This window comes from Dipodomys spectabilis, unplaced genomic scaffold, assembly GCF_019054845.1.
Source record: "Dipodomys spectabilis isolate Male_0828 unplaced genomic scaffold, ASM1905484v1 ptg000026l, whole genome shotgun sequence".
In the NCBI taxonomy this organism is placed as follows: domain Eukaryota; kingdom Metazoa; phylum Chordata; class Mammalia; order Rodentia; family Heteromyidae; genus Dipodomys; species Dipodomys spectabilis.
Genome location: NW_024870703.1, coordinates 11,687,771 through 11,713,603, shown reverse-complemented (window position 1 = coordinate 11,713,603; position 25,833 = coordinate 11,687,771). Strand labels below are relative to the sequence as shown.

The following is a 25,833-nucleotide window of genomic DNA, read 5'->3' as shown; positions in this document are numbered from 1 at the left end:
TTTGTGAAGAAAGAAGTTATATATACATAGAAGTGTGTATGTATATACCTCCCATTTTAGTTTTTTTTTCCTCCTAAAGTTGAGGACCAAATCAAGGTGTTGCACTTGCCAGGCAAGTGCTCTTCCACTGAGCTAAATCCCCAATGCCCACACCCCGTTTTAGGACTCTTGGCTCAAATGAACATGTTTGAATAGTTTTGTTGTTTCACTCCCTGCCTTTTTTTTTCTTCTCAGAGCCTTGCTATATACAGCCTTGAGCTTTCTGTGTAGTCCAGGCTAGTCTTGAACTCTCAAACTCTGCCTGAGCCTCCTAAAATGGTGGTTACAGGCTTATGCCATCATGCCTGGTGTTTTGCTTCCCCCTTTTGTTTCCTTTTGAAAAAAGGTAAGTACACCTTTATTTTGTGATACAGGACTTTGAAATCAGAGCTTGGCATTTGCTAGGCAGGTGCTCGACTGGTAAGCCACGCCTCCAGCTCTTTTTTGTACACTGGTTATTTATGTATTTTATTTTATTTTATTTTTTTATTTTTGGGTCCGGTCGTGGGGCCTCAACTCTGGGCCTGGGCGCTGTCCCTCAGCTCTTCAGCTCAAGGCTAGCACTCTACCACTTGAGCCACAGCGCCACTTCCGGCTTTTTTCTTTTTGCTTATGTGGTGCTGAGGAATCGAACCCAGGGCCTCATGCATGCAAGGCAAGCACTCTACCACTGAGCCACCTTCCCAGCCCTTATGTATTTTTTTTATCGCTAGTATTGGCTTGAACTCAAGGCCTCACACTTGATTGGCTTGCTTGCTCATGGTTGGCATTCTACCACATGAGTTACATCTACAGCCTAGCTTTTTGCTGGTTAGAGATGGAGTCTCAAGGACTTTTCTGCTCAGGCTGGCTCTGAACCATAGTCCTCTAGATCTCAGCCTCGTGAGTAGTTAGGATTACAGGTGTGAGTCATCACTACCTGGTTCTACTTCGTTTTCTTCATACTAGTAACACTGAGCATGGCTTTTGTACATACACTGTATGCTTATTTCTCTCCTTTGCTTTCTTTTCTAATTTAGAAAAACAAGATCTATTTTTTTAGATCTTGTTTATAGTCAAGTCTTTCACCTTTTCTTTTATGGTTTATCTTGAAAAGCATTTTATTTATCAATGTAAAATTTTTTATACTACGTTCAGAGTTTTTTTTTATAAGTCTTCAAGTGAGTTTCCCTTACCTTTTTTCTTACAAAATCTTTTTTTTTTTTTTTTTTTTTGGTCAGTTGTGGGGCTTTGAACTCTAGGTCTGGGCGCTGTCTCTGAGCTCTTCAGCTCAAGGTAAGTACTCTACCAGTTGAGCCGCAGCACCACTTCTGGTTTTCTAGTGGTTTATTGGAGATAAGAGTCTCACTGAGTTTCCTGCCTGGGCTGGCTTTGAAACGAGATTCTCAGATCTCAGCCTCCTGAGTAGCTAGGATTACAGGCGTGAGCCACTGATGCCCGGCTTATACAATCTTTTTACTTTGAAATAATTTTAGATACATAGAAAGTTGCAATACAACACAACACATTACAATTCCTATGCTCATCAGCTTCCCCCAGGGTGGCACCTTTCATAGCTATAGCAGCACATCAGAACCAGCAGATCTATATCCCAATCACCTTTTCCCTTTTTTTTTTTTTTTTGTCGGTCGTGGGGCTTGAACTCTGAGCCTGGGCGCTGTCCCTCAGCTCTTCAGCTCAAGGTGAGCGCTCTACCACTTGAGCTACAGCGCCACTTCCGGTTTTCTGGTGGTTTATTGGAGATAGGAGTCTCACGGTCTCTCCTGCCCAGGCTGGCTTTGAACTGCGATCCTCAGATCTCAGCCTCCTGAGTAGCTAGGATTACAGGCGTGAGCCACCAGCGCCCGGCTACCTTTTTCCTTTTTGATGCCAGTCCTGGGGCTTGAACTCAGGGCCTAGGTGCTACAACTTGAACCATAGCTCCACTTCTTTTTGCTAGTTAATTGGAGATAAGATTCTCATAGGCTTTTCTGCATGAGCTGGCTTCAAACCAGGATCCTCAGATCTCAGCCTCCTGAATAGCTAGGATTTTAGGCGTGAGCTACCAGAGCCCAGCCCAAATGATCTTTTAAAGTAACTTTCAACTCATTTTAGAAGCATGCAAGTGTTAAGAAGAAAAATGAACCAGAAACGAATCAGATTTCAACTGAGCCTTGAAAAACATGATTTAGTGCTCTGAAAAATTAAAATTCTAAGTCTGAAACAGTCCCCTTAAGAACTGGATAATCAAAACTCACATAAAAGTCCAATAGCCCTTGGGTTCCGGAAGGCTAGCCATGGGTGGTCCCTGGCAAAGCTCTGATTGGGGTGGTTTATTCTTTCCTAATTTTAGTCCACAGTAGAGGGCATTAGGAAAACTAGTAGAATCAAATTTCTACCTAGCATAGAAGGATAATTATATTCAGGTTGTCTAGCAAAGTGAGCTATATGTCTACTTAGGAAGTAATAACTGGAGGATTAAAAAGTACTTGATTTTAGGGCTGGGAAGGTGGCTCCGTGGTAGAGCGCTTGCCTTGCATGCCTGAGGCCCTGGGTTCTATTCCTCAGCACCACATAAGCAAAAAGCGGAAGTGGCGCTGTGGCTCAAGCGCTAGAGCGCTAGCCTTGAGCTGAAGAGCTGAGGGACAGTGCCCAGGCCCAGAGTTCAGGCCCCACGCCCGGACTCAAAAAAAAAAAAAAAAAAGTACTTGATTTTATACAATATTGTATCCTTGAATAATGTATCTGCAGAGACTGAGTGAAAGGAAACTGTGCAAATATACACTATATATACATATACACATATGCATAAGTTTGTATCCCTTTAAGATGACGAATGAGCAAACCTTAAGTTAATTCCTTAGTTACAAATCAAACAAGAAACAGGAGGACTCAGGAAAATGTCATTTACCTGCACTACATTTGGATACAGAGCAGCACAAAGCATTGCTGATATCAGCTTGTGGTTCTCAGCATTTGAGTTTGCCTACAAGAAAAACACAGGGTTAATCTTGTAAGAAATTTTACCAACTAACGTAGATTGTTCTGCTTGTACCTTGGCATTTACTAATATATCTCATTTGATTTCTATCTTAAAACAAAAAAGGATGTCTAACTTCTATCTCTTGGAATAAGTAAAAAATAAATCTATTAAGCCATAGTCACACAGGACTCAAATCTCTGCAAAGCCAGTGTTCCTGTTGTGCTAGAGCCAAAAGGGCCCTCACCAGAGGGGTAAAGATGCATGATCTGAACCTCTAAAACCATAAGCTATGTATCTCTCTCTCTTTTTTAGTAGGTGGAAAAAGCAAAGAAAAGCTAGTGTGGTTAGGTCTCAGTGCAGAGATGTCCAGAATCTCTAGAAAATACTAATTTCTTTTCTTTTTTCGTGTCAGTACTGGGATTTGAATCCAAGGCTTAAACTCGGCACTGTCCCTTAGCTTTTTTGTTCAAGGTTAGTGCTCTACCACTTAAGCCACAGCTCCACTTCTGGCTTTTTGCTTTAACTGGAGATAAGACTTACAGACTTTCCTGCCCGGGCTAGCTTCAAATGATGATCCCCAGATCTCAGGCTCCTCAGTAGCTAGGATTACAGGCATTCATCACTGGCACCTGGCATACTAATTGCTTTCTGAACAGATGTATCAGATTCACTGTGAAAGGGTGCTCTCCTACAACTGTACAAAAGACTTTTTTTCAAAAAGGCTGGCCCATTTGAGAGAGCATCATTAGAAAGTCTATTCTACCTTTATAAATGACTCAAAAGCCATTATGAAACATAAAAGCAACAGTAACAACAAACAGAAGAGCTCTGCTATTCTCCTGTGGTTAGCTGACTCATTTGTGGAAAGAGAAAATTCAATAATGTTACTAGCTCTGGGCACCAGCAGCTCACACCTGTAATCTAGCTACTTAGGAGGCTGAGATATAAGGGGCAAGGTTTAAATCAACCCAGGTAAGAAAGCCCATGAGGCTTTTTTTTTTGGCCAGTCCTGGGGTTCGAACTCAGGATTTGGGCACTGTCCCTGAGCTTCTTTTGCTCAAGGCTAGCACTCTCCAACTTGAGCCCCAGTGCTACTTCTGGCCTTTTCTGTTTATGTGGTACTGAGGAATCGAGCCCAGGGCTTCATGCATGCTAGGCAAGTACTTTATTACTAAGCTACATTCCCTGCCCCCATGAGGCTCTTATTTAGAGAACTAACTAGTAAAAAAAAGCTGGAAGAGCACTAGCCTTGAGCACAAAGGCTCAGGTTCAGCACCCAGCTCCTGAGCTCAGGCCCCAAGAGCGGTACTGAAAGAAAAGAAAAAAAGAATGCTTACTGGACATTAAGTGAAGGACATCCACAAGAATTTTGGAGTTCCTGTTTTATTCATATGTTACTTAAAGGGAAATAAGAAGTACCACACCTTCCTTACCTCCTCTCCCGTGGCATCTAGGACTCCATCTCCTCCTTGGGCCCTCTTCTCAATTTCCCTTGCTCTGAGTCCCTCTTTGGCAAACCCTATATCTGATAAGAGTTCAGTGAATTGCCGTTTAAGACTGGCCATTTCCTGAAAGAAGAAAACGCATCAAGGAAGTAGAAGTGCGGCTTAGGTGGTAGAATGCCTGCCTTGGGTTGAACAAGGCAACCCAAAGCCCAAGGCACTCAGTTCAAGCCCTAGTACAGGTGTGTGTGTACATGCACGTACGCGCGCACACACACACACACACAGGCACCAACCTATCAAAGGGAGCATCTTCAAGTCTTACAACAAGTGACCTCACAAGCATATAAACTTTATATAACTTCGATGGCTGGCACTGAGGATCTCTTATTTAACATTATATTTAAATGTTTTAAAACATTTTCACTGGAGTTGGGACAAGCCTGACTTTCCTACAAATCATTTCTTTTTACTTGTGGCACAGTGTGTCATGTAGGTTTTTTCTGCTTACCCTTTCTGTTCAAGTTCTCTCCATTCCTTTCCCATATCTAGAGGGGTTGTTTCTCTCAATGGAACTTCTCAAAACTTTCCCTGTTTCTCCTACCTTATGCTCTTGCTGACTCACATCTGTTCCCAAGAAATGAGGACATTAGTAAGCGTTAGACATGAAGACATGTATAAGGATCTGGGTTTTATCCCCCTACCACAAAAAAAAGAAAGGAAAAGGTCCCAAACACTGACATAGCAGAGGGCTGCCTGTCACATGCAGGAGACAATGAGCCTTTCTCTCTTGCACACTCACCACTGACATATACAGTAGGTTCTGAGGGACCTAAGAAAAATTACCAAAGATCTGGCCTAGTGTTAGTTCTTTGATTTGGGGGGTGGTGGTGGGGCGGGTGGTGGTGGTGGTGGTGGTAAGAGATGGTCACAGACCTCAAGAATCTGACAAGAGCTATAATCTTTCTTCTTCAGAATAATGCACTATGTATAAATACATAACTCTGATGACAATTTCAAGGGTTTATGGATCCTAGTTAAGAATATCTGGTATAGTTACTGAAAAAGTGACTTCTACTAAGCAGTAATATCTACTGTGCTGATATATTCTACTGTCTTCCACATTAAGAAAACTCACTCACTAGCAAGGAAAAAAAGACTAGGGAGAAGTTTTGGCACAGAAAGCCTGATGTCATAGTTTGGGATTCTTCTTTGCACAGCTGGGCAAGCCAGTACATTCCAGGAATCACATTTTCAATGACAGGACAGGACAAGTAAAATGCAGCTGTAAATAATTGAAAGCAAACAGAAATAACTCACCTGCAGAACTCTTCCCGACAGGAAGTTCTGTCTGCAGTAATTATAACTTGCACGCATACCTTCTTTTGTACTCAGCTGCCATCCCTAAATTTTGGTGAAAATCAAACTGAAGTTATTCTGATGTTAGCACCAACTCTGGTAGTAAACCTTAGCTATAAGGTCATCTTCTTACCTTATATGCTCGTAGAAGGGCCAAATAATCACTGTTGGCAAATGCAAATTCCAGCTTTTTCTGATTTGCTTCTTCTTTTTTATCCCAAGGAGACACCTAAATGAGGGAAAAGTGGATTTGAATGACACACTTCAAATGGTATTTTGCTACTGCTGAAGCCAGCTGCCTTAGGAAAGCAAAGCAAGTATTTTGTGTGGAACAAAGCATACTCCAGAATGGGCCAGAATGGGGAAATGGGCACCACTGGTGGGGGTGGGGGGGGGGTGAATGAAGAAGGTAAATGATGATGCATATAGTGACATAGTTTATTGGCATGCATGAAAACAGAGTAATAAAGCTGGGTGCAAGTGGCTCACACCTACTGTAATCCTAACTACTCAGGGGGCTGAGATCTGACGATTGTGGTTTGAAGCCAGTCCAGATACTCTTATCTACAATTAACCACTCAAAAACTATAGCTTAAAGTGGTAGAGTGCTAGCCTTGTGCAAAAGATCAGGGACAGCTGCAGGCCCTGAGTTCAAGCCCCATGACGTCACAACAATAAAGAAAACAGAGTAGTAATATCTATTGAAATTGTTTCAAGAAGGGGGAGAAGTAGTGGTATTGGGGAGAGTGACAGCAGGTATGAGTTGACAAGGATGTATTGTTTACATATGTGGAAATGTTAAATGAAACTCTCTTTGTAAAAGTAACATATGCTAAAATAAACTGCACATACTGCTGGAGGCTGGTGGCTCAGGAAGCTGAGATCGGAGGATCGTGGTTTGAAGCCAGCCCAGGCAGAAAAGTCCATGAGGCTCTTAATAATAAAGTACAAAAAAAAAAAAAAAAAGGGCAGAAATGGAGCTGTGCTCAAGTGGTTGAGCAAAAGCACCCAGCCCCTGAGTTAAAGCCCCAGGAGAGCAAAAAAAAAAAAAACACACTGTGCCTGGTGATTAAAGATGTCTATGGTGGTAACTGCAAAGTTCTGGTCCCTAGAGTCCAAAATAAGCTTTCTGTCCAAAAGCTACCTAAAAATTTAAAATTCTGTTATCTCTGTGGTTCTCTTTCTTTTACAGATACTCTCTCTCTCCACTCTCTTTCCTCTCTCTTTCTTTCCCTTTTATGCTGGGGGATTAAATCCAAGCCCTTGTTCAAGAGCTGATCATATTTTGTAATTCAGCCTCCCCTGATTCTTTTTTTTCTCCCCTGATTCTTTACCCAAAATGCACTGTTGTCCTCCTATTTTTATAAGGTTTCCCTAAAGATTTATAAAATCAGCAGAGAAATCACCTATTATTGCCATTCCCACTACTTTAGTGTGATGTTCCTCTTCTTATGCATGCGTTGATGACATCAATATTTCTAATGAGTCTTTTTTTTTGCCAGTCCTGGGGCTTGAACTCAGGGCTTGCTGTGCTCCTTCTGCTCAAGGCTAGGGCTCTGCTACTTGAGCCACAGCCCACTTCTGGCTTTTTCTGTGTTTGTGGTACTGAGGTATCAAACCCAGGGCTTCATGCATGCTAGGCAAGCACTCTACCACTAAGCCACATTCCCAGTCTCATCTAATGAGTCTGTGTTTCCTTTTTTTGTCTGAGACCAGACTTGAACTTGATATTTTATGCTTTTACTCACTGGCTAGCCCTCTACCAACTGAGCCCTGAATCTTCTATCTATCTATCTATCTATCTATCTATCTATCTATCTATCTATCTATCTATCTATCTTTTTTTGGTCGGTTGTGGGGCTTGAACTTTGAGCCTGGGAACTGTCCTTCAGCTCTTCAGCTCAAGGCTAGCTCTCTACCACTTGAGCCACAGTGAGACTTCCAGCTTTTTCTGTTTATGTGGTGCTGAGGAATCAAACCCAGGGCCTCATGCATGCAAGGCAAGCACTCTACCACTGAGCCACCTTCCCAGCCCCTCTTCTATATTTTTAATAATAATAATAAGTACCCAGGTGCTGGTTGCATCAAAAACGTATACTCCTAGCTACTCAGGAGGCTGAGATCTGAGGACTGGAATTCAAAGCAAGCTCATATAAAATTTATCTCTAAGCCTGGCGCTGGTGGCTCACACCTGTAATCCTAGCTACTCAGGAGGCTGAGATCTGAAGATCCCAGTTCAAAGCCAGCCTGGGCAGGAAAGTCTGTGAGACTTTTTTTTTTGTCAGTTGTGGGGCTTGAACTCTGGGCTTGGGTGCTGTCCCTCAGCTCTTCAACTCAAGGCTAGTGCTCTACCATTTGAGCCACAGTGCCACTTCTGGTTTTCTGAGTGGTTTATTGGAGATAAAAGTCTCATGGACTTCTCTGCCTGGGCTGGTTTTGAACCACCATCCTCAGATCTCTGCCTCCTGAGTAGCTAGGATTAAAGGCGTGAGCCACCAGCGCCAGCTCTGTGAGACTCTTATCTTCAACTAACCACCAGAAAACCAGAGGTGGTGTAGTGGCTCAAAGTGGTAAGTGCACTAGCCTTGAGCTGAAGAGCTCAGGGAAAGGGCTCAGGCTCAGGGTTCAAGCCCCATGACCCACAAAAAAAAGAAAAAAGAAAAAAATACATCTCTGGATTTTTTGTTCTCTTGTCTGTGTCTGAGAGATACTATGAATAATCTTAGGCTAATGGATTAAATAAGCTAAAATAGACAAATTTCTAGAAAAATATTAACAAAATTGACTCAGAGACCCACAACAAATGAAGAGGTTGAATTAGTAACATTAATAAACAAATACTACCCACCAAACTCCCTTGGCCTGGGTATCTTTATTTTTATTTTTTTTAATTTAATTTAATTTTATTTGTGAACATACTGTACAGAGGGGTTACAATTACATGGGCAGGATAATGCGTACATTTCTTACCAAGCATTGCAGCCTCCTCCTTTGGTTTACCCTTCACATCCCTTCCCAGCCTCCCCCCGGCCTGGGTATCTTTAGTACTGACTTCTACTCAACATTTAAAAGATTCAACAAAACTCTTCACAAATGCTTCTCCAAAAATAGATGAGGAAGGAATTTATTCTATATAGCCAATTATTGAAACTGAAAACATTACACAAAAAAGAAAAGTATGCACCAGGATCTCTCAGAGATATATAGATGCAAAAATCCTCCAGAAAATCTTAACAAATGGCCACAGGAGAGACATGCATGCTAGGCAAGTGCTCTACCTCTGAGCTATACCACCAGCCCCTAAAAAGCAACTGAATTGTATGCTTTAAAGGACTGAACTGCATGAGTCATATTTCAATAATGCTAACCTGGTTCTATAGATTTAGTTTATTGTAAAATCAAGTAGGGTATTTTTTTTTTTTTAACTGGTTAGCATCTTTAATTTTTTTTTTTTTTTTTTTTGGGGTCTGGTCGTGGGGCCTGAACTCTGGGCCTGGGCGCTGTCCCTCAGCTCTTCAGCTCAAGGCTAGCGCTCTACCACTTGAGTCACAGCGCCACTTCCGGCTTTTTTCTTTTTGCTTGGGTGGTGCTGAGGAATCAAACCCAGGGCCCCACGCATGCAAGGCAAGCGCTCTACCACTGAGCCACTTTCCTACCCATCTTTAAATTTTTCTACAATTAAGAATAGCAGATAAAATACAAAGCATTTTTGATAAGCTCATCTTGGGCTCTTAGTCATTGGGGCATGGATCTTTTTGAGAAAGAAATAACATTGTTTCCTGAAATATTTGTATCTCAAGCAAGTTTTTAGGGGGTTCTCACACACACTATCGCCCCCCAGGGTCCCGTTATCTTATGGCATCTACTGCAGTTCAGATGCATGTTGTTTACTTACAAAAGGAGACTTGAAGGCCAGGCTGGCGGCAATGGTGAGCGCAGGGTCCAAACAGCGGAAGATAGACCCAAACAGCATCAGTTTTCCGATTCTCACATCCACGGGCAGAGAGGCCAAGTGATAGCCAAGTGGGGTGAGTACTTCATCTGGAGTTAAGGCTCCCAAGTCTCGTAATCGTATTTTTGAGGCACGAAGAGAATCGGCGTGTGGAGGTTCAATGAGCCGAGAGAACACAGATTGGAGGTTATGAGCGCTAAACATCTCTAAAATTTTAATCCTAAAGAAAGAAATCCAAAGAATAATATATGAATTAAAAAAAAAATCTCTGGGGCTGGGAAGGTGGCTCAGTGGTAGAGCGCTTGCCTTGCATGCATGAGGCGCTGGGTTCGATTCCTCAGCACCACATAAGCAAAAAAAGAAAAAAGCCAGAAGTGGCACTGTGGCTCAAGTGGTAGAGCGCTAGCCTTGAGCTGAAGAGCTGAGGGACAGCGCCCAGGCCCAGAGTTCAGGCCCATGACCAGACCCCACGCCCCCCCCCCCCCCCCAAAAAAAAAAATCTCTGGTGGACTGATACAGAACAATCTCTTTCTTTGGTAGGAATGATTTAGATACACGCTTCCCAGATATATGCCTTTAGAACCATACAATGCTCATTTTGTTCCTTTTTTTTTTTTTTTGGTGAGAACAACTATTCTAGGTAGTCCAGATTCACCATCCTCTTGCTTTAGCCTTAGTGTTTGAATTTCAGAAATGTATCATCAGTCCCAAACAGTGTCCTAGTTTTTTTTTTTTTTGGGTCCGGTTGTGGGGCCTGAAGTCTGGGCCTGGGCTTTTTTTTTTTTTTTTTTTTTTAACCAATATACTACAAAAAGTTTTCATATTTGCAATGTATTTGTAATCAGAATAAAATTCTTGCCAGGCACTTAGGGCTCACACCTATAATCCTGTGGTTCAAGTGCCAGCCTTGAGCAAAAAAGCCAAGGAGAGTGCAAGACCCTGAGTTTTTAAAAAAAGCTACAGGGCAGCACCCAGGCTCCAAGTTCAAGCCCTACCACTTGAGCCACAGTTTCATTTCTGGCTTGTTGCTGGTTAACTGAAGCTAAAAGTCTCATGGACATTTCTGCCTGGACTGTCTTCAAACCTCAATCCTCAGATCTCAGCCTCCTAAGCAGGCAGGCTTTTAAAGGCATGCGCTACTAGTGCCCAGCTCAACCAAGACTATTCTTAGAGAAATGTCTTCTGCTAGGAAAAAAGAAAACATGCAACTTAAATAGGCTGAGAAACATTTAGACCTTGCTGGAAGCAGACTACAAAAGTAAACATGTAACCTTAGACACAGCTGCTCCAATGGCACTCTCTGTATTTCTGGTAGCTGCTGCTTTAAAAGCTGGTGGTTATAGTGATGGCTCGTGAATAAATGGAAGCAGACCCCTGATGCAACACGGCCTGCCCGACCTTTTCTTTGTAGAGCATTGGCTTGAGAGACAAAAGTATCCTCTAGACTTTCCATTCCTTTGCTGGCATCGTATCTATGAAAGAAAAGAAAAGAATTAACACTTGGATAATTAGTACTGAGTTAATAATATGTGGCCAAGACACCTTGACAGGGACATAGAAGAGCCACCTCACTACTATTTTTGTTCTTGTCTGTCCTGGGACAGGGCTTGGGCTCTATTCCTGAGCTCTTAGCTCAAGGTTAGTGCTCAACTACTTTGAACCACAGTGCCACTTCCAGTTTTTTGGTGGTTAATTGGAAATAAGGGTCTTATGGACTTTCCTGCATAGGTTGGCTTTGAACCATGATCCTCAGATCCCAGTCTCCTGAGTAGTTAGGCATAAGCCACTGGCACCCAGCTTAACCACCTTACTTCTACAGGATAAGATGCCCTGTGTGTTCTAGGACAGCTGACCTCCTGGTAGGAGCAGCTAATGAGGACTTCTTACTCTTTTTTTCCCCCTTTGGTGCCAGTACAGGGACTTGAATTTAGGGCCTCAAGGTCTCACTTAAAGCTATCACTCTACCACTTAAGCCACAGCTCCACTTGTGGCTTTTTGCTAGAAGATAACTGGAGATTAGAGTCTCATGACTTTTCTGCCCAGGCCCAGAGTTCAGGCCCCACGACTGGGCCTCCCCTCCCCCCCCCCCCCCCCCCCAAAAAAAAGATCCTCAGATCTCCATCTGTTGAGTAGCTAGGATTACAGCCACTGGTGCCTGGCTGAGGATTTTAATGGTATCTTTGCCATGACCTACATCTTCTGTAGTCAACTGTTTTTCACCCCATGACATGTAAAATCACATGGGAAATGAGCAGAAAACAATTTTAGTTCCAAGGTAAAATTTTAAGCTTTATATCTTGTTTGACTTGACTACTGTGCCACTTAGACATCCACATATAGTTCTCATAAAACACTTCCTTAACCAGTGCCAGTGGCTCACACCTGTAATCTAAGCTACTCAGCAGGATGAAATGTGAGGATCAAGGTTCAAAGCCAGCCCGGGTGGTAGAGCACTCGCCTTGAGCTGAAGAGCTGAGGGACAGCACCCAGGCCCAGAGTTCAGGACCCACAACTGACCAAAAATAAAAAAAAAATAAAAAATCTAGTTTGGGGCTGGGAAGGTGGCTCAGTGGTAGAGTGCTTGCCTCACATGCATGAGGCCCTGGGTTCGATACCTCAGCACCACATAAGCAGAAAAAGACGAAGTGGTGCTGTGGCTCAAGTGGTAGAGTGCTAGCTTTGAGCTTTGAGCTGAGAGACAGGCCCAGAGTTCAGGCCCCAAGATGGGGGGGGGGGGGGGGAGGGAGGAAAGGGGGGAGGGAGCTAGCCTAGGCAGAAAGTCTATGAGACTCTTATCTCCAATAAACCATAAAAAAGCCAGAAATGGCCGGGCACTGGTGGCTCACGCCTGTAATACTAACTACTCAGGAGGCTGGGATCTGAGGACTGTGGTTCAAAGCCTGCCTGGGCAGGAAAGTCTGTGAGACTCTTATCTCTAATTAACCACCAGAAAACTGGAAGTGGTGCTGTGGCTCAGGTGGTAGAGTACTTGCCTTGAGCTGAAGAGCACAGGGATAGCACCCAGGCCCAGAGTTCAAGCCCTATGACTGACAAAAAAAAAAAGCCAGAAATGGAGCTGTGGCTCAAGTAGCAGAGCACCAGCCTGGAGTGAAAGAGCTAAGGGACAGCTCTCAGGTCCTGAGTTCAAACCCCATACCAACACAAAAAACAAATTTTTTTTTTTTTTTTGGTCTGGTCATGGGCCTGAACTCTGGGCCTGGGCACTGTCCCTCAGCTCTTCAGCTCAAGGCTAGTGCTCTACCACTTGAGCCACAGCACCACTTCCGGCTTTTTTCCTTTTTGCTTATGTGGGGCTGGGGAATCGAGCCCAGGGCCTCAGGCATGCAAGGCAAGCGCTCTACCACTGAGCCACCTTCCCAGCCCCAAAAAACAAATTTCTTTAAACAGCTACCCATGTAACTGAGTATTAACCATTTGTAGTCATGGTAATCTAAACAAGGCATTTTCCCCCTCTATAACTTCACCAAATCAATACCTCTTTTCTTTCATCTTCCCAGAATCAATGACATAGACAACATCATCAATAGTTATGGATGTCTCAGCGATGTTGGTGGAAATAATAATTTTAGTTACACCTATTGGAGGTTTTACAAATACAGCCTGCTGCTCCTCACTGGATAGAGACGAATGGAGAGGGTGAATCACACAACTGAAAGGAAATAAGACACAATAAGGATTCTGGCAGAAAGCATTGAAACTGAGTAAGCAGGTGAATTTCTATTAAAATTAAGAATACGTCTTTAAATATCAGCAACTTCTCTGCACCTGTCTTCAAGGCTCAGCTTCTAAATGGTAAGATTCTGATTCTTACAAAATGCTTAGTTCCAGGAATTAAAACCTTGTACCAGTACTCAGGGAAAGTGCTGGGATCTAATCAGGGGAATAAATAATAGGGGAATAAATAAATTCTACAACTAACAAAATTAAAGCAAGCTAAATAAAAACAATAAGCTTTCTCTTGAGACCAGAGACAGAGAGTCAGAGTGTTCTATGCTAAGAAATTTCATATTTCCATTTCCAGGGAGTGTTATTTGTTTGCTAGTTTTCCTCTTAGATGTGAAAAATGACAAACACTAGTTCCTTGCTTCTATGGAAAAGATTTTCTCTTAAAATGGCAGCATTTCTTTGTTATTACTAATGCTGGCTTTGCCCATCTTCCCTTCCTTCCCTGGAATGTGGGAACTGAAATGATATGCAGGTTTGCTGAGTCACTATGCTATGCGATTGAGAAATAGGTTTTGTTGTTGGGATGGAATAACAGATTTCCTGGAGCAAATGTGTCTGTCTGCCTCCAGCTGGCACAATTAAGGAGTGACCCTAGAGTGGAAAGAAGGCAAGAAGCGATCTTTCTGGATATTCATCTCTGCAGATGAATGCAACAGAGAGAAGCTACTGGCTTACCGGTTACTACGTCTGTTGTTGAAAAGAGGGTTAGACTGCAGCTGTTCATAGAGCATTTTGATTTCTGCTAGTCCTGGTAAAAACACAAGTATAGCACCTAGGGATAGAAAAAGAAGTAGAGAGATAAAAGAAATAAATGATTATTAAGCTATTTTAAACAAAAAATATTTTTTTAAGTCTCTAAAGATAATAACTGATTATTAAAAAAATCTTCTGGCTGGGAATGTAGCTTAGTGGTAGAGTGTTTGCCTAGCACTGCATGAAGCCCTAAGTTTGATTCCTCAGTACTACATAAAAAGAAAAAGCTGGAAAGTAGCATTATGGCTCAAGTGGTAGAGCTCTAGCCTTTTTTTTTTTTTTGGGTCCAGTTGTGGGGCCTGAACTCTGGGCCTGGGCGCTGTCCCTCAGCTCTTCAGCTCAAGGCTAGCACTCCACCACTTGAGCCACAGCGCCACTTCCGGCTTTTTTCTTTTTGCTTGTGTGGTGCTGAAGAATCGAAGCCAGGGCCTCATGAATGCAAGGCAAGCGCTCTATCACTGAGCCACCTTCCCAGCCCAGAGCTCTAGCCTTGAGCATAGAGAGGCTAAGGGACAGAACCCAGGCCCTGAGTTCAAGGTCCAGGACTTGCAAAAAAAAAAAAAATCTTCTGACTTAGTAAGGCAAAATAGGATAGTTTTATCCTTTTACAATTGGAAAAACTGAGGAGGGGAAGAATATATGCCTTAAGTTTCATTTCAGCAGCTGGGTGTGACAGTATTTGCCTATAAGTCTAGAAATTGGGAGGTTGAGGCAGGAAGATCCAGAATCTGAGGCCAGACTGGGCTATATAAGTAGAGGCCTGACTGGGATACATAAACATTGTCTCAAAAGATAACAACAGTAACAACAATAAGCCCATTCTCTCTCCCTTCCCCTCTCCCCCTTTTTGTCAGTCATAGGGCTTGAACTCAGGGCCTGGGCACTGTTCCAGAGCTTTTTTGCTCAACGCTAGTACTCTACTACTTTGAGCCACAGCACCACTTCTGGTTTTCTGGTGGTTAATTGGAGATGAGATTCTCACAAACTTTCCTGTCTGGGCTGGCTTCAAACCAGGATCCTCAGATCTCAGCCTCCTGAGTAGCAAGGATTATAGGGGTGAGCCATGGGCACCTGGCTCTCTCTCTTTTTGTGGTGTTTGGGATGGAAATAGGGTCTTGCATATGCTAGTCAAGTAGTCTACCACTGAGCCATAACATGAATTAACTACTCTTTCAATATTGTTCAATTCACTGACCACTGCCATTCTGTTTCTACAGAAAAGGTGATGGACCCTTCTAACTATAGAAGAGTGGAGGATCTTCTCTCTACTACTAATAAAATCCAAGCCAGACACTGGTGGCTCATGCCTATAATCTTCAGGGCAGCAAAGTCCATGAGACTCTGATCTCCAATTAAGTATCCAAAAAGCTGGAAGTGGAGCTGTGGCTTAAGTGGTAGAGTGCTAGCCTTGAGGAAAAAAAAAAAAAAAAAAGCTCAGGTACAGTGTCCTGAGTTCAAATCCCAGGAGTGCACAAAAAAATTCATTAAAAAAATAAAATCAGCTTTTTTTTTTGAGGTAAGAGTATCTCTATGTAGCCCAGACTAGATGTACTTAAGCGGTAGGACACTAGCCTTGAAAAATTGATTTCTTCACATTATTTATCTAGTTCATCTTTCCTCTAACTAAGGAATCTAAATGATTACAGAAATGGGACCTGAAGAGGAAGAAGTGGGAACTTGCAGGGTTAATTCGTCATGATGTGTAAGATTAATGTTCACATACATCTTCTCATTTGATCCCCACACACCTTGAAGTAATGAGTATCAGCCACCCCACAAGTGACTCAGTAATGTGCCCAGGTTGCAGACTTGACAAGTACGCAGCTTGACACAAACTTAAGTTTGTCTGGCCCCAGATCACGCTCTTTGTATTATGGACCTGTCTTCCTCTCGGCTAAAGCGCCCCATTTACAAGTGTTAAGTAATCTATGCAGATGGAAAAAACAATTGTGTATATTGTTTTTATGCCTGTGTCAGGGATATCTTTGCTATCTACAAAACCATTATTGACTTTTTTTTTTTTGGTCGGTCATGGGGCTTGAACTCTGGGCCTGGGCACTGTTCCTGAGCTCTTCAGTTCAAGGTGAGTGCTCTACCACTTGAGCCACAGTGCCATTGCAGGTTTTCTGGTGGTTAATTGGAGATCAGAGTCTCACAGACTTTCCTGCCAAGGCTGGCTTTGAATCTCCATCCTCAGATCTCAGCTCCTGAGTAAGCTAGGATTACAGGCGTGAACAACCAGCGCCTGTCCCATAATTGACTTTCTAATCATATTATTTACTCTGGTTTGATTAGGTAATTTTGTACCATTTCTTCTTGGCTGCTATACTCAATTCCCAACCCCCCTCAGAAAGTTTTTCTTTGAATGAAATAAGAGTCTCAGTCCACTGATAATGTATTATTTACATCTTGGTAACTTGTCAAGAGAAGAGAAACAACATATGGTTTACAAATCTCTTCAGAAAACATCAGAGAATGATTAAATCTAGCATTTCTCTTAAGTACTGCATAAAGAGTATGTCATTTTGTTGGGGTTGGGAAGTTGGCTCAGTGGTAGAGGGCTAGCCTCACATGCATGAGGCCCTGGGTTCGATTCCTCAGCACTACATAAGCAGAAAAAAGCCAGAAGTGGCTCTGTGGCTTAAGTGGTAGGTGCTAGCCTTGAGCTGAAGAGCTGCGGGACAGCACCTAGGCCCAGAGTTCAGCTCCCATGACCAACTAAAAAAAAAAAAAAAGAAAAGAGTATGTCATTTTGTGATTTATTATTGCATTCAATGATCACCCAACATTCCTGACTTTCATTTACTTATGAAACAAATATTTATTCTCTAAATAAATGTTCCAAGCACTCACTGCTCTATAGTGTTGAATAAAAATCCTTATATTATTATTATTGTATGCTGGTCCTAGAGCTTGAACTCAGGGCCTGGGTGTTGTCCCTAAGCTTTTTTGCTCAAGGCTAGTACTCTACCACTTAAGCCATAGCTGTACTTCTGGATTTTTGGTGGTTAATTAAAAATAAGACTTTCCTACTTGGGCTGGCTTTGAAGTGTGATCCTTAGATCTCAGTTTCCTGAGTAGCGGGGATTACAATGTTACCTGGCTAAAAATCCCTATTCTTAAGGAGTCTGCGATCTACTGAAGGAGATGGTCACTGAACAAAGCGCTAATTTCAGTGTTAAGTGGTGTTAAGTGTTCTAGTCCTGTTGGGGTAGTATAGAACAGGCAGGAGAAGGGAAGAAGGCACTTAAGTTGGTCTGCAGAGGTGACACATGGCAGACACCTTGTGATGTGAAGGAGTCAAGTATGAGGTTTGGGCATAAGGGGCCACAAGTGAGGTCAACATGGCCATGGATGGGGAGTCAGTGAATAAAGGGAAGCTACAGTGATTGTTCTGGGTTACTGTAACAGCAGCAGAAGCAGTAACAACAGTAACAGTGAAAATAACAACATAGGGCTGTCACTATTAAGGGAAGGATCTACTGGGCTTGAACTTACAAATGGTTCCAAACTATGTTAAATGTTTTACACGTGTTTTCTTTCTTTTTAAAATGTAATTCGTGTGTGTGTGTGTGTGTGTGTGCGTGTGTGTGTATGTGTGTGTACCACTAGATATTAAACACAGGGCTTGCTCATGCTGAACAAGTACTCTCCCTTGCACTACATTCCCAGAACCTATGTCCTTTCTTACAATATTTGGAATAGCTTTACACTCATTATAGAATTTTTAGTCTTCGGGCTGGGAAGGTGGCTCAAGTGGTAGAGCGCTAGCCTTGAGCTGAAATGCTGAGGGACAGCGCCCAGGCCCAGAGTTCAGGCCCCATGACCGGACCCCCCAAAAAAAATTTTTTTTTAGTCTTCATTTTACAAATAAGAAAACAGAAATAAGGAAAAAGAAAAGGATATTATTCAGGGCTATAAGATTCCTGGGTTCTTAATTCCACTGCCCTGTTTAGGATTTTTTTTTTGCCAGTCCTGGGGCTTGAACTCAGGGCCTGGGTACTGTCCCTGAGCTTTTTTTTTTTTTTTGGTCGGTTGTGGGGCTTGAACTCTGGGCTTGGGTGCTGTCCTTGCACTCTTCAGCTCAAGGCCAGTGCTCTACCACTTGAGCACAGCGCCACTTCAGGTTTTCTAGGGTTTTTTTTTTTTTTTTTTTTTTAATTGGAGATAAGAGTCTCAAGGACTTTCTTGCCTGGGCCGGCTTTGAACCACAATCCTCAGATCTCAGCCTTCTGAGTAGGTAGGAGTAGAGGCGTGAGCCACTGGCATCCAGCTTCCCTGAGTTTCTTTTGCTCAAGACCAGCACTCTACCACTTGAGCTATAGCGCCACTTCCAGGTTTTTCTGTTTATGTGGTACTGAGGAATTGAACCCAGCACTCTACCACTAGGCCACATTTCTTTCTTTTTTTTTTTTGTCGGTCATGGGGCTTGAACTCTGGGCCTGGGCACTGTCCTTCAGCTCTTCAGCTCAAGGTGAGCGCTCTACCACTTGAGCTACAGTGCCATTTCCGGTTTTCTGGTGGTTTATTGGAGATAGGAGTCTCACGGTCTCTCCTGCCCGGGCTGGCTTTGAACCGTGATCCTCAGATCTCAGCTTCCTGAGTAGCTAGGATTACAGGCGTGAGCCACCAGCGCCCGGCACTAGGCCACATTTCTAGTCATATCCAGGGCTTTCTGTCATTCAAACTCAGGTCTGGCAATGCTTGATAAGAAATGTACTCATTATCTTGCCCATGTGATTGTAACTCCTCTGTATGGTATTTTCATAATAAAAAAAAAAACCCCTCAGGACTGGTTTAATATTCAGGGACTGGATATTTAACATGTGGGTCGTCAGGGCTGAGTGAAGAAGCAGTTACCTGGAGGGTAGGAATGCTTTCCATCCACAATCCACTCTAATAAGGCCTCTATTAAGTCAAGGTTAACCTTTTCAAAATCCATAACGGACATTGTTTTGATGACTGGTTTGCTAACCCCTGAAAGAAAGAAAGGTAAAAATCAGAAAAATAATTGTATTTTATTGAAGACAATATGCCTGTGGACTGAGTGTTGAGAGGTTCACATTTAAAGCACAAAGTGAATTTTTTATTTTTAGTCTCCCAAAATATACAGTTTTGTCAGAAGTACCTTTTTCTTTTTGTTCTTTCTTTCCATCTTTCCTCCCTTCTTCCCTTTTCCCTCCTTCTATCTCTTTCTCTTCCTTCCCTTTCTTTCCTTCCTTCCCTTCTTTTTTCTTAACAAGTCTTACTATATAACCCAGGTAGGCTTGGATAGAACTCACTGTGTAGCTCAGGCTAGCCTCCAACTTTTTTGGGGGACAGAGGAAAATACTGGATTTTGAACTCAGGGCCTCATGCTTCCTAGGTAGATGCTCTACCTCAGCCTCACCTTCAGTCTGTTTCACATTTTTTTCTCTGATACACATACACACTTCCCCCGCTCCCAATACAAGGCTGATTCTCTACTACTAGAGCCACATCTCTACTTCTTTAAACACTAGTTATTTTATTTGATTTTTTTGGTCGGTCATGGGGCTTGAACTCAGGGCCTGGGCACTGTCCCTGAGTTGTTTTTGCTCAAGACTAGGATTCTACCTACCACTTTGAGCCACAGCACCACTTCCAGTTTTCTGATGGTTAATTGGAGATAAGAGTCTCATGGACTTCCTGCCTGGGCTGGCTTTCAACCATGATCCTCAGATCTCAGCCTCCTAAGTAGCCAGGATTATAGGCGTGAGCCACCAGCTCCTAGCCATTACATAGGTTATTTTTGAGATAGAGTTGCACTTCATGCCAGGTAGATAGATGCATGGACCACCACCACTTTATTTTATTTTTTGCTGGTCATGGGGTCTGAACTCGGGGCTTAGGCACTGTTCCTCAGCTCTTCAACTCAAGGCTAGTGCTCTACCACTTGAGCCACAGTGCCACTTCCATTTTTTTCTGCTTATGTGGTGCTGAGGAATTGAACCCAGGGCCTCATGCATGTGAGGCTAGCACTCTATCACTGCGCTACCTTCCAAGCCCCCACCACTCTATTTTATAGACTCCCCATAACAGGTGCAGACCACCATGCCCAACTTCTTTTGCTGAGACAGATACCAACAGACTTTTCTGCCTATGCTGCCCTGGAACTTCCTGCTCTTGGCCTCCTATGAAGCTAGGATGACAGGCTTGTACACATACCACAGTGTCCAGATACAGGCTGAGAAGGAGTCTTTGTGAACCTTTTCTGCTTGGGCTGGCCTGGAACCAGGAACCTCCCATTTGCAGCTTCCTGAGTAATCAGGACTATAGGAGGTGTGAGCCACTGGCACTTGAACTCTAGCCTCATGAGTGATTGCAGGTAAGTGCCTTTTTCTTGAACAATAATCCAAAGATTAGGTTCCTACTCTCGTTAAAACTTTTGTCTTCCTTCTTTTCACTCTTTCACTATCCCATACTTACTGAAAGTTTAGGCTCTAGACACAAAATTCAAAGTCAGATATATTTAAGAAAGTCCTCAGTTAAATCAAATCACTGGTCACATTAGCTGGATTCCAGGCAACAGTTACCATGGAAATAAATGAAGAGACCATAGCATTTTTTTGTTTTGTTTTTTTGCTAGCATCTTTGTATAATAATTCAAATTTTAGGTTCTTTTGAGGAAATGAGAAAAGATATGGATCCTCTTAAAAAGTTCATGCAACTTTAAGGGCTTCCCCCACACTCCTGAAATCCATCCACAGACCCTCAGTTTAAGGGACTACAATCACCTTCTAATTCATTGAGGTCTTAGTAAAAGTTCTTTGCTTGTTCCATAAGCCTCAACTCTTTCTAAAAACAGTATATCCTTGGGGCAACATACTCTCCAAAGACTGCCCATTATCCTCACTACAGTCTACTTGGAACAAAAGCTCTATCATCAGTATTGAGGTTCTGAGGAAGGGAAACTTCCTGTATGATGCTGAAATGTCTGAAGATGAGCAAAAGCACCTTTCAAAAGTGTTGCTCTGGGAAAAAAGAGAGAAAGGAAGCAGGGCACCGGTGGCTCACGCCTGTAATCCTAGCTACTCAGGAGGCTGAGATCTGAGGATCATGGTTCAAAGCCAGCCTAGACAGGAAAGTCCGTGAGACTCTTTTTTTTTTTTTTTTGGTCCGGTCTTGGGGCTTGAACTCTGGGCCTGGACGCTGTCCCTCAGCTGTTCAACTCAAGGCTAGCACTCTACCACTGGAGCCACAGCGCCACTTCCAGCTTTTTTCTTATGTGGTGCCGGGGAATCGAACCCAGGGCCTCATGCATGCAAGGCAAGCGCTCTACCACTGAGCCACCTTCCCAGCCTCCGTGAGACTCTTATCTCCAACGAACTACTAGAAAACTGGAAGTTGTGCTTTGGCTCAAGCAGTAGAGTGCTTGCCTTAAGCTGAAGTGCTGAGGGACAATGACCAAGCCCAGGACCAACCAAAAAAAAAAAAAAAAGAGAGAGAGAGGAAGAACTAGGCCATACAAACAAGGGTGTTGCTGGATATGCAAGGCAGAGCAGCGACAACTTTCCTTTGCTCAAGATTTGAGAGAGCTAGACTTTTCAAAAAGGAGAAATAAACCCCAGAGAACTGCAAGCAAACAGCAAAAATAGTTACTTTTTTCATTGTTTGATACTTTAATCAAATATACTTAAAACATTTAACTTTTTCAAAAGATTATTTTATTATTATCAAGTAGCTGTACAAAAGGGTGCAATTTCTTTTCTTTCTTTTTTTTGTTTTTTTTGGTCAGTCGTGGGGCTTGAACTCTGGGCTTGGGCGCTGTCCCTCAGCTCTTCAGCTCAAGGCAAGTGCTCTACCACTTGAGCCACAGCACCACTTCTGGTTTTCGAGTGGTTTAATGGAGGTAAGAGTTTCACAGACTTTCCTGCCCAGGCTGGCTTTGAACCATGATCCTCAGATCTCAGCCTCCTGAGTAGCTAGGATTATAGGCTTGAGCCACTGGTGCCCAGCTTAGGGGTGCACTTTCTTAAGCCAGGTTATAAGTACAATGCTTCTTGGTCAATTTCACCCCTTCTATCATTTAGCTTTTTTTTTTTTGGTGCTAGTCCTAGGGCTTGAACTCAGGGCCTGGGCATTGTCCTTGAGCTTTTTTTTTTGCTCAAGGATAGCACTCTACTACTTAAGCTATAGCTCCACTTCTGGCCTTTTTTCATGGTTAACTGGAGGTAACAGTCTCAGACCTTCCTTGCCTCGGTTGAGATCTGAGATCATAGTTCACAGTTTTTTTTTTTTTTGGTCCGGTCATGGGGCCTGAACTCTGGGCCTGGGCGCTGTCCCTCAGCTCTTCAGCTCAAGGCTAGCGCTCTACCACTTGAGCCACAGCGCCACTTCCGGCTTTTTTCTTTTTCTTTTTTTTTTTTTGCCGGTCATGGGGCCTGAACTCTGGGTCTGGGCGCTGTCCCTCAGCTCTTCAGCTCAAGGCTAGTGCTCTACCACTGGAGCCACAGCGCCACTTCCGGCTTTTTCTGTTTATGTGGTGCTGAGGAATCGAACTCAGGGCCTCATGCTTGCAAGGCATGCACTCTACCGCTGAGCTACTTTCCCAGCCCCCCGGCTTTTTTCTTTTTGCTTATGTGGTGCTGAGGAATCGAACCCAGGGCCTCAGGCATGCAAGGCAAGCGCTCTACCACTAAGCCACCTTCCCAGCCCCCATAGTTCACAGTTTGAACTATGGTCCTCAAATCTCAGCTTCCTGAGTAGCTAAGATTATAGGTATGAGCCACCTGTATCTGGCCCATTTGACTTAAAAAAAAAAAAAGAACAAAACAAACAAAAAAACCCCCTCTATGATATTATTCTAAAGTGAGCTAGGAAAATGGGTTAATTTTCTGAAAGGTGAAAGAATACAGATCACCTAGATCAAGGGTAAGAAGCTCAGAAAAACTAAGCAAGGCTGAGGTAGGAAGATCACTTGATGCCAAGAGTTTTACACCAGTCTAGGAGAAGCTAGAACTTCAACTCCTTCATTCTCTTTCTTCAGAGATTAGGTCCCAGAGATATTTTCTTTTTTCTTAAAAAAAATATTTTTTTTTTTGCCAGTCCTGGAGCTTGAGCTCAGGGCCTGGGCACTGTTCCTGAGCTTCTTTTGCTCAAGGCTAGCACTCTATTTGAGCTATAACTCCACTTCCAGCCTTTTCTGTTTATGTGGTACTGAGGAATCTAGCCCAGGGCTTCATGCTTGCTAGGCAAGCACTCTTCCACTAAGCCACATTCCCAGCCCCCAGAGATACTTTCTCAATTTGTAAAACTCTGTGCTTGAAATTAAAAATGTGGAGCTCAGTTGTTAAGTTGGTAGAGTGCTTGCCTCACAAGCATGAGGCTCTCGGTTCGATTCCTCAGCACCACATAAGCAGAAAAAAGCCGGAGTGTCACTGTGGCTCAAGTAGTAGGGCACTCACTAGCTTTGAGTTGAAGAGCTGAGAGACAGTGCCCAGGACCAGAGTTCAGCCCCCATCACCACCAAAAAAAAAAAAAAAAAAAAAAAGTATGGCTTAGATTTTCTCATAATTATTAAAACTGAAATTTTTTTTTTTTAGAAAACTGAAATTTTGAAAGAGAAAGAAAAGGTATTTTCCTTTTCTACAATTTAATAAGGAATTGAATAGTTAGCTGATGTGATATACAGAAAGATCAGAAATTTTAAGTTCAGATGCATTAAAATTAGAATCACAAATCTGTACTTAGCTGGCTGGGCACTGGATCTGTGGGTTTGTATTATCTCAGTTGGTCCTCTAAAGACCTCTACTTTACAGATAATAAAGAAGCTGAGGCATGGGTGTGAGCATGTAGCTCATTTAGGAGAACTCTGAGAGTTGAACCCAGGTCTATAAGAAACAAGTCTATTTTTCCAGCCTTATACCTTGGGACACTGGGAAGAGTTAAGTGAAATACGTTAAGAGAACTTAGAATATCTTCTTTAACCACAGAACAATGGCTAGTGCCCTAACTCCTGGATGACTGCCATTCCCCATCCAGGACTGAGAACAGCCTTTGGTAGAGGAAAGGATACTCATTGGCCTTTTTTCTTTCAGAAGCAGAAACAGGTCAAAGGCTCTTATGTGTAAAAGGTAAGCATTCTTTGATGGAAGGACTAAGAAGAACAGGGCTGGAAAAGACAGCAGAAGGGCAGCTGCAACCTACCTGTCTCTGGTCTAAGCTGTAAGGAAGAAGGCAACATAGTAACCTTAGAGTTTCTTTGATCTCATGCCAGCATATGTGGATAGAAGACCACACAGAAACAAGCAGATGTGGATAGAAGACTACACAGAAATAAAGAGTAGCTGAGAGGAGTCTGGCACAGGAGGGAGCACCTAACCACATTAATCAAATGCTCAGCACAGGGTATACCTTTAGAAATGTCGTAATATTTAACTAACAGAGTCTACCAGACTTTCCTGAGCAGGCTGGCTTCCAACTGCAATCCTCAGATCTCAGTCTCCTGAGAGGCTAAGATCAGAGGAGTGAGCCGCTGACATCTAGCCTAAAAAATCCCATTTTTCTTCTTCTAGATCATGTGGAAAAAGCACTTGCAATATTCATCATGGCTATAATATTCTCCCAGAAACACATTACCTTTATAGCGAGCCAAGAGCTGCTTGAAGTCTAACTGTTGATCTGGCACTGCGTCTTTGACAGAATCCTCATCGTGGAGGTGAAGCGACAGTCTCAGGTCTTCCTCCACTTCTTCCAAGGCAGTTCTGTTGCGCCTTGCTTTAAGTTTCTCCTTTGAAATCTGTTTCATGGAACGCATATATGGGCTCCCATCTTGTAACACATATCTGAGGAAGGAAGAGCAAGACAGAACTGTGTGGTGTGTGTGGGGCGGGGGGGGGGAGTGAGGGGGGTTCTGCTGGCAAGGAGCAATGGCATTCAGCTGCTTCACTTGCTCATTTGACAGAACACTGCTGTTTCTGTGCTACTCAGGTTATTTTCCCCCCAGTCCACGATTCTGTTGGATGTACCCTATTTCTGGTTACAAATACACTGCATGGAGGATGTTTTGGTTTTTACCTAGAAGATCAGGTAAGAATTTGGAGAAAAACACTATCCAGGAAAAACGATGGTCATTCAGAAAATACATTAAAGCTGGATCCTCAGTAATACCTCATTTTAATTTCTTCTTTGTTTTGGTAACAGTACTGGAGCTTGAACTCAGGGCTTGGATGCTGTTCCTTAGTTTTTTTAAATTTCTCAAGGCTGGTGCTCTACTACTTGAGCCACAGCTCCACTTCTGGTTTTTTGGTGGTTAATTGGAGATAAGGGTCTCATGGATCTTTCCTGTCCAGACTGGTTTGGAGCTGTGATCCTCGTGTCTCAGCCTCCTGAGTGGCTAAGATTATAGGCATGAACAAGTGCTTGGCTGAAAGTAGTAAATAATAAAAAGCCCATTTTACTCATGATATGATTGAGTGCCAGCTTAAAGTACTTGCCAGAATTATAGTTAAGGAGGGGGATGATTTAAATATTGGCAGTTAGCTTGCAGAAAAAAAAGGGAAGACAAAATGCTCAAATAGAAAAGTTAAAAGATAATACATGTATTAATATCCTGGAAC

The 25,833-nt window shown here is 42.9% G+C and overlaps 1 protein-coding gene across 2 annotated transcripts in view; it reads right to left on the bottom strand.

Moving 5' to 3' along the window:
- The window catches only part of Dhx57 (DExH-box helicase 57), a 57,221-nt gene that overhangs the window by 5,940 nt on the left and 25,448 nt on the right, over positions 1–25,833 (bottom strand). For both annotated transcript variants that reach the window (XM_042675485.1, XM_042675486.1), the window contains 10 exons: positions 24,854–25,059; positions 19,115–19,231; positions 14,177–14,273; positions 13,251–13,424; positions 11,026–11,226; positions 9,698–9,974; positions 5,936–6,031; positions 5,764–5,847; positions 4,435–4,569; positions 2,930–3,004 (listed from right to left, as the gene is read on the bottom strand). In XM_042675485.1, coding sequence (XP_042531419.1) covers positions 2,930–3,004; positions 4,435–4,569; positions 5,764–5,847; positions 5,936–6,031; positions 9,698–9,974; positions 11,026–11,226; positions 13,251–13,424; positions 14,177–14,273; positions 19,115–19,231; positions 24,854–25,059 — 1,462 coding nt within the window. The remainder of the gene's footprint in view (positions 1–2,929; positions 3,005–4,434; positions 4,570–5,763; positions 5,848–5,935; positions 6,032–9,697; positions 9,975–11,025; positions 11,227–13,250; positions 13,425–14,176; positions 14,274–19,114; positions 19,232–24,853; positions 25,060–25,833) is intronic.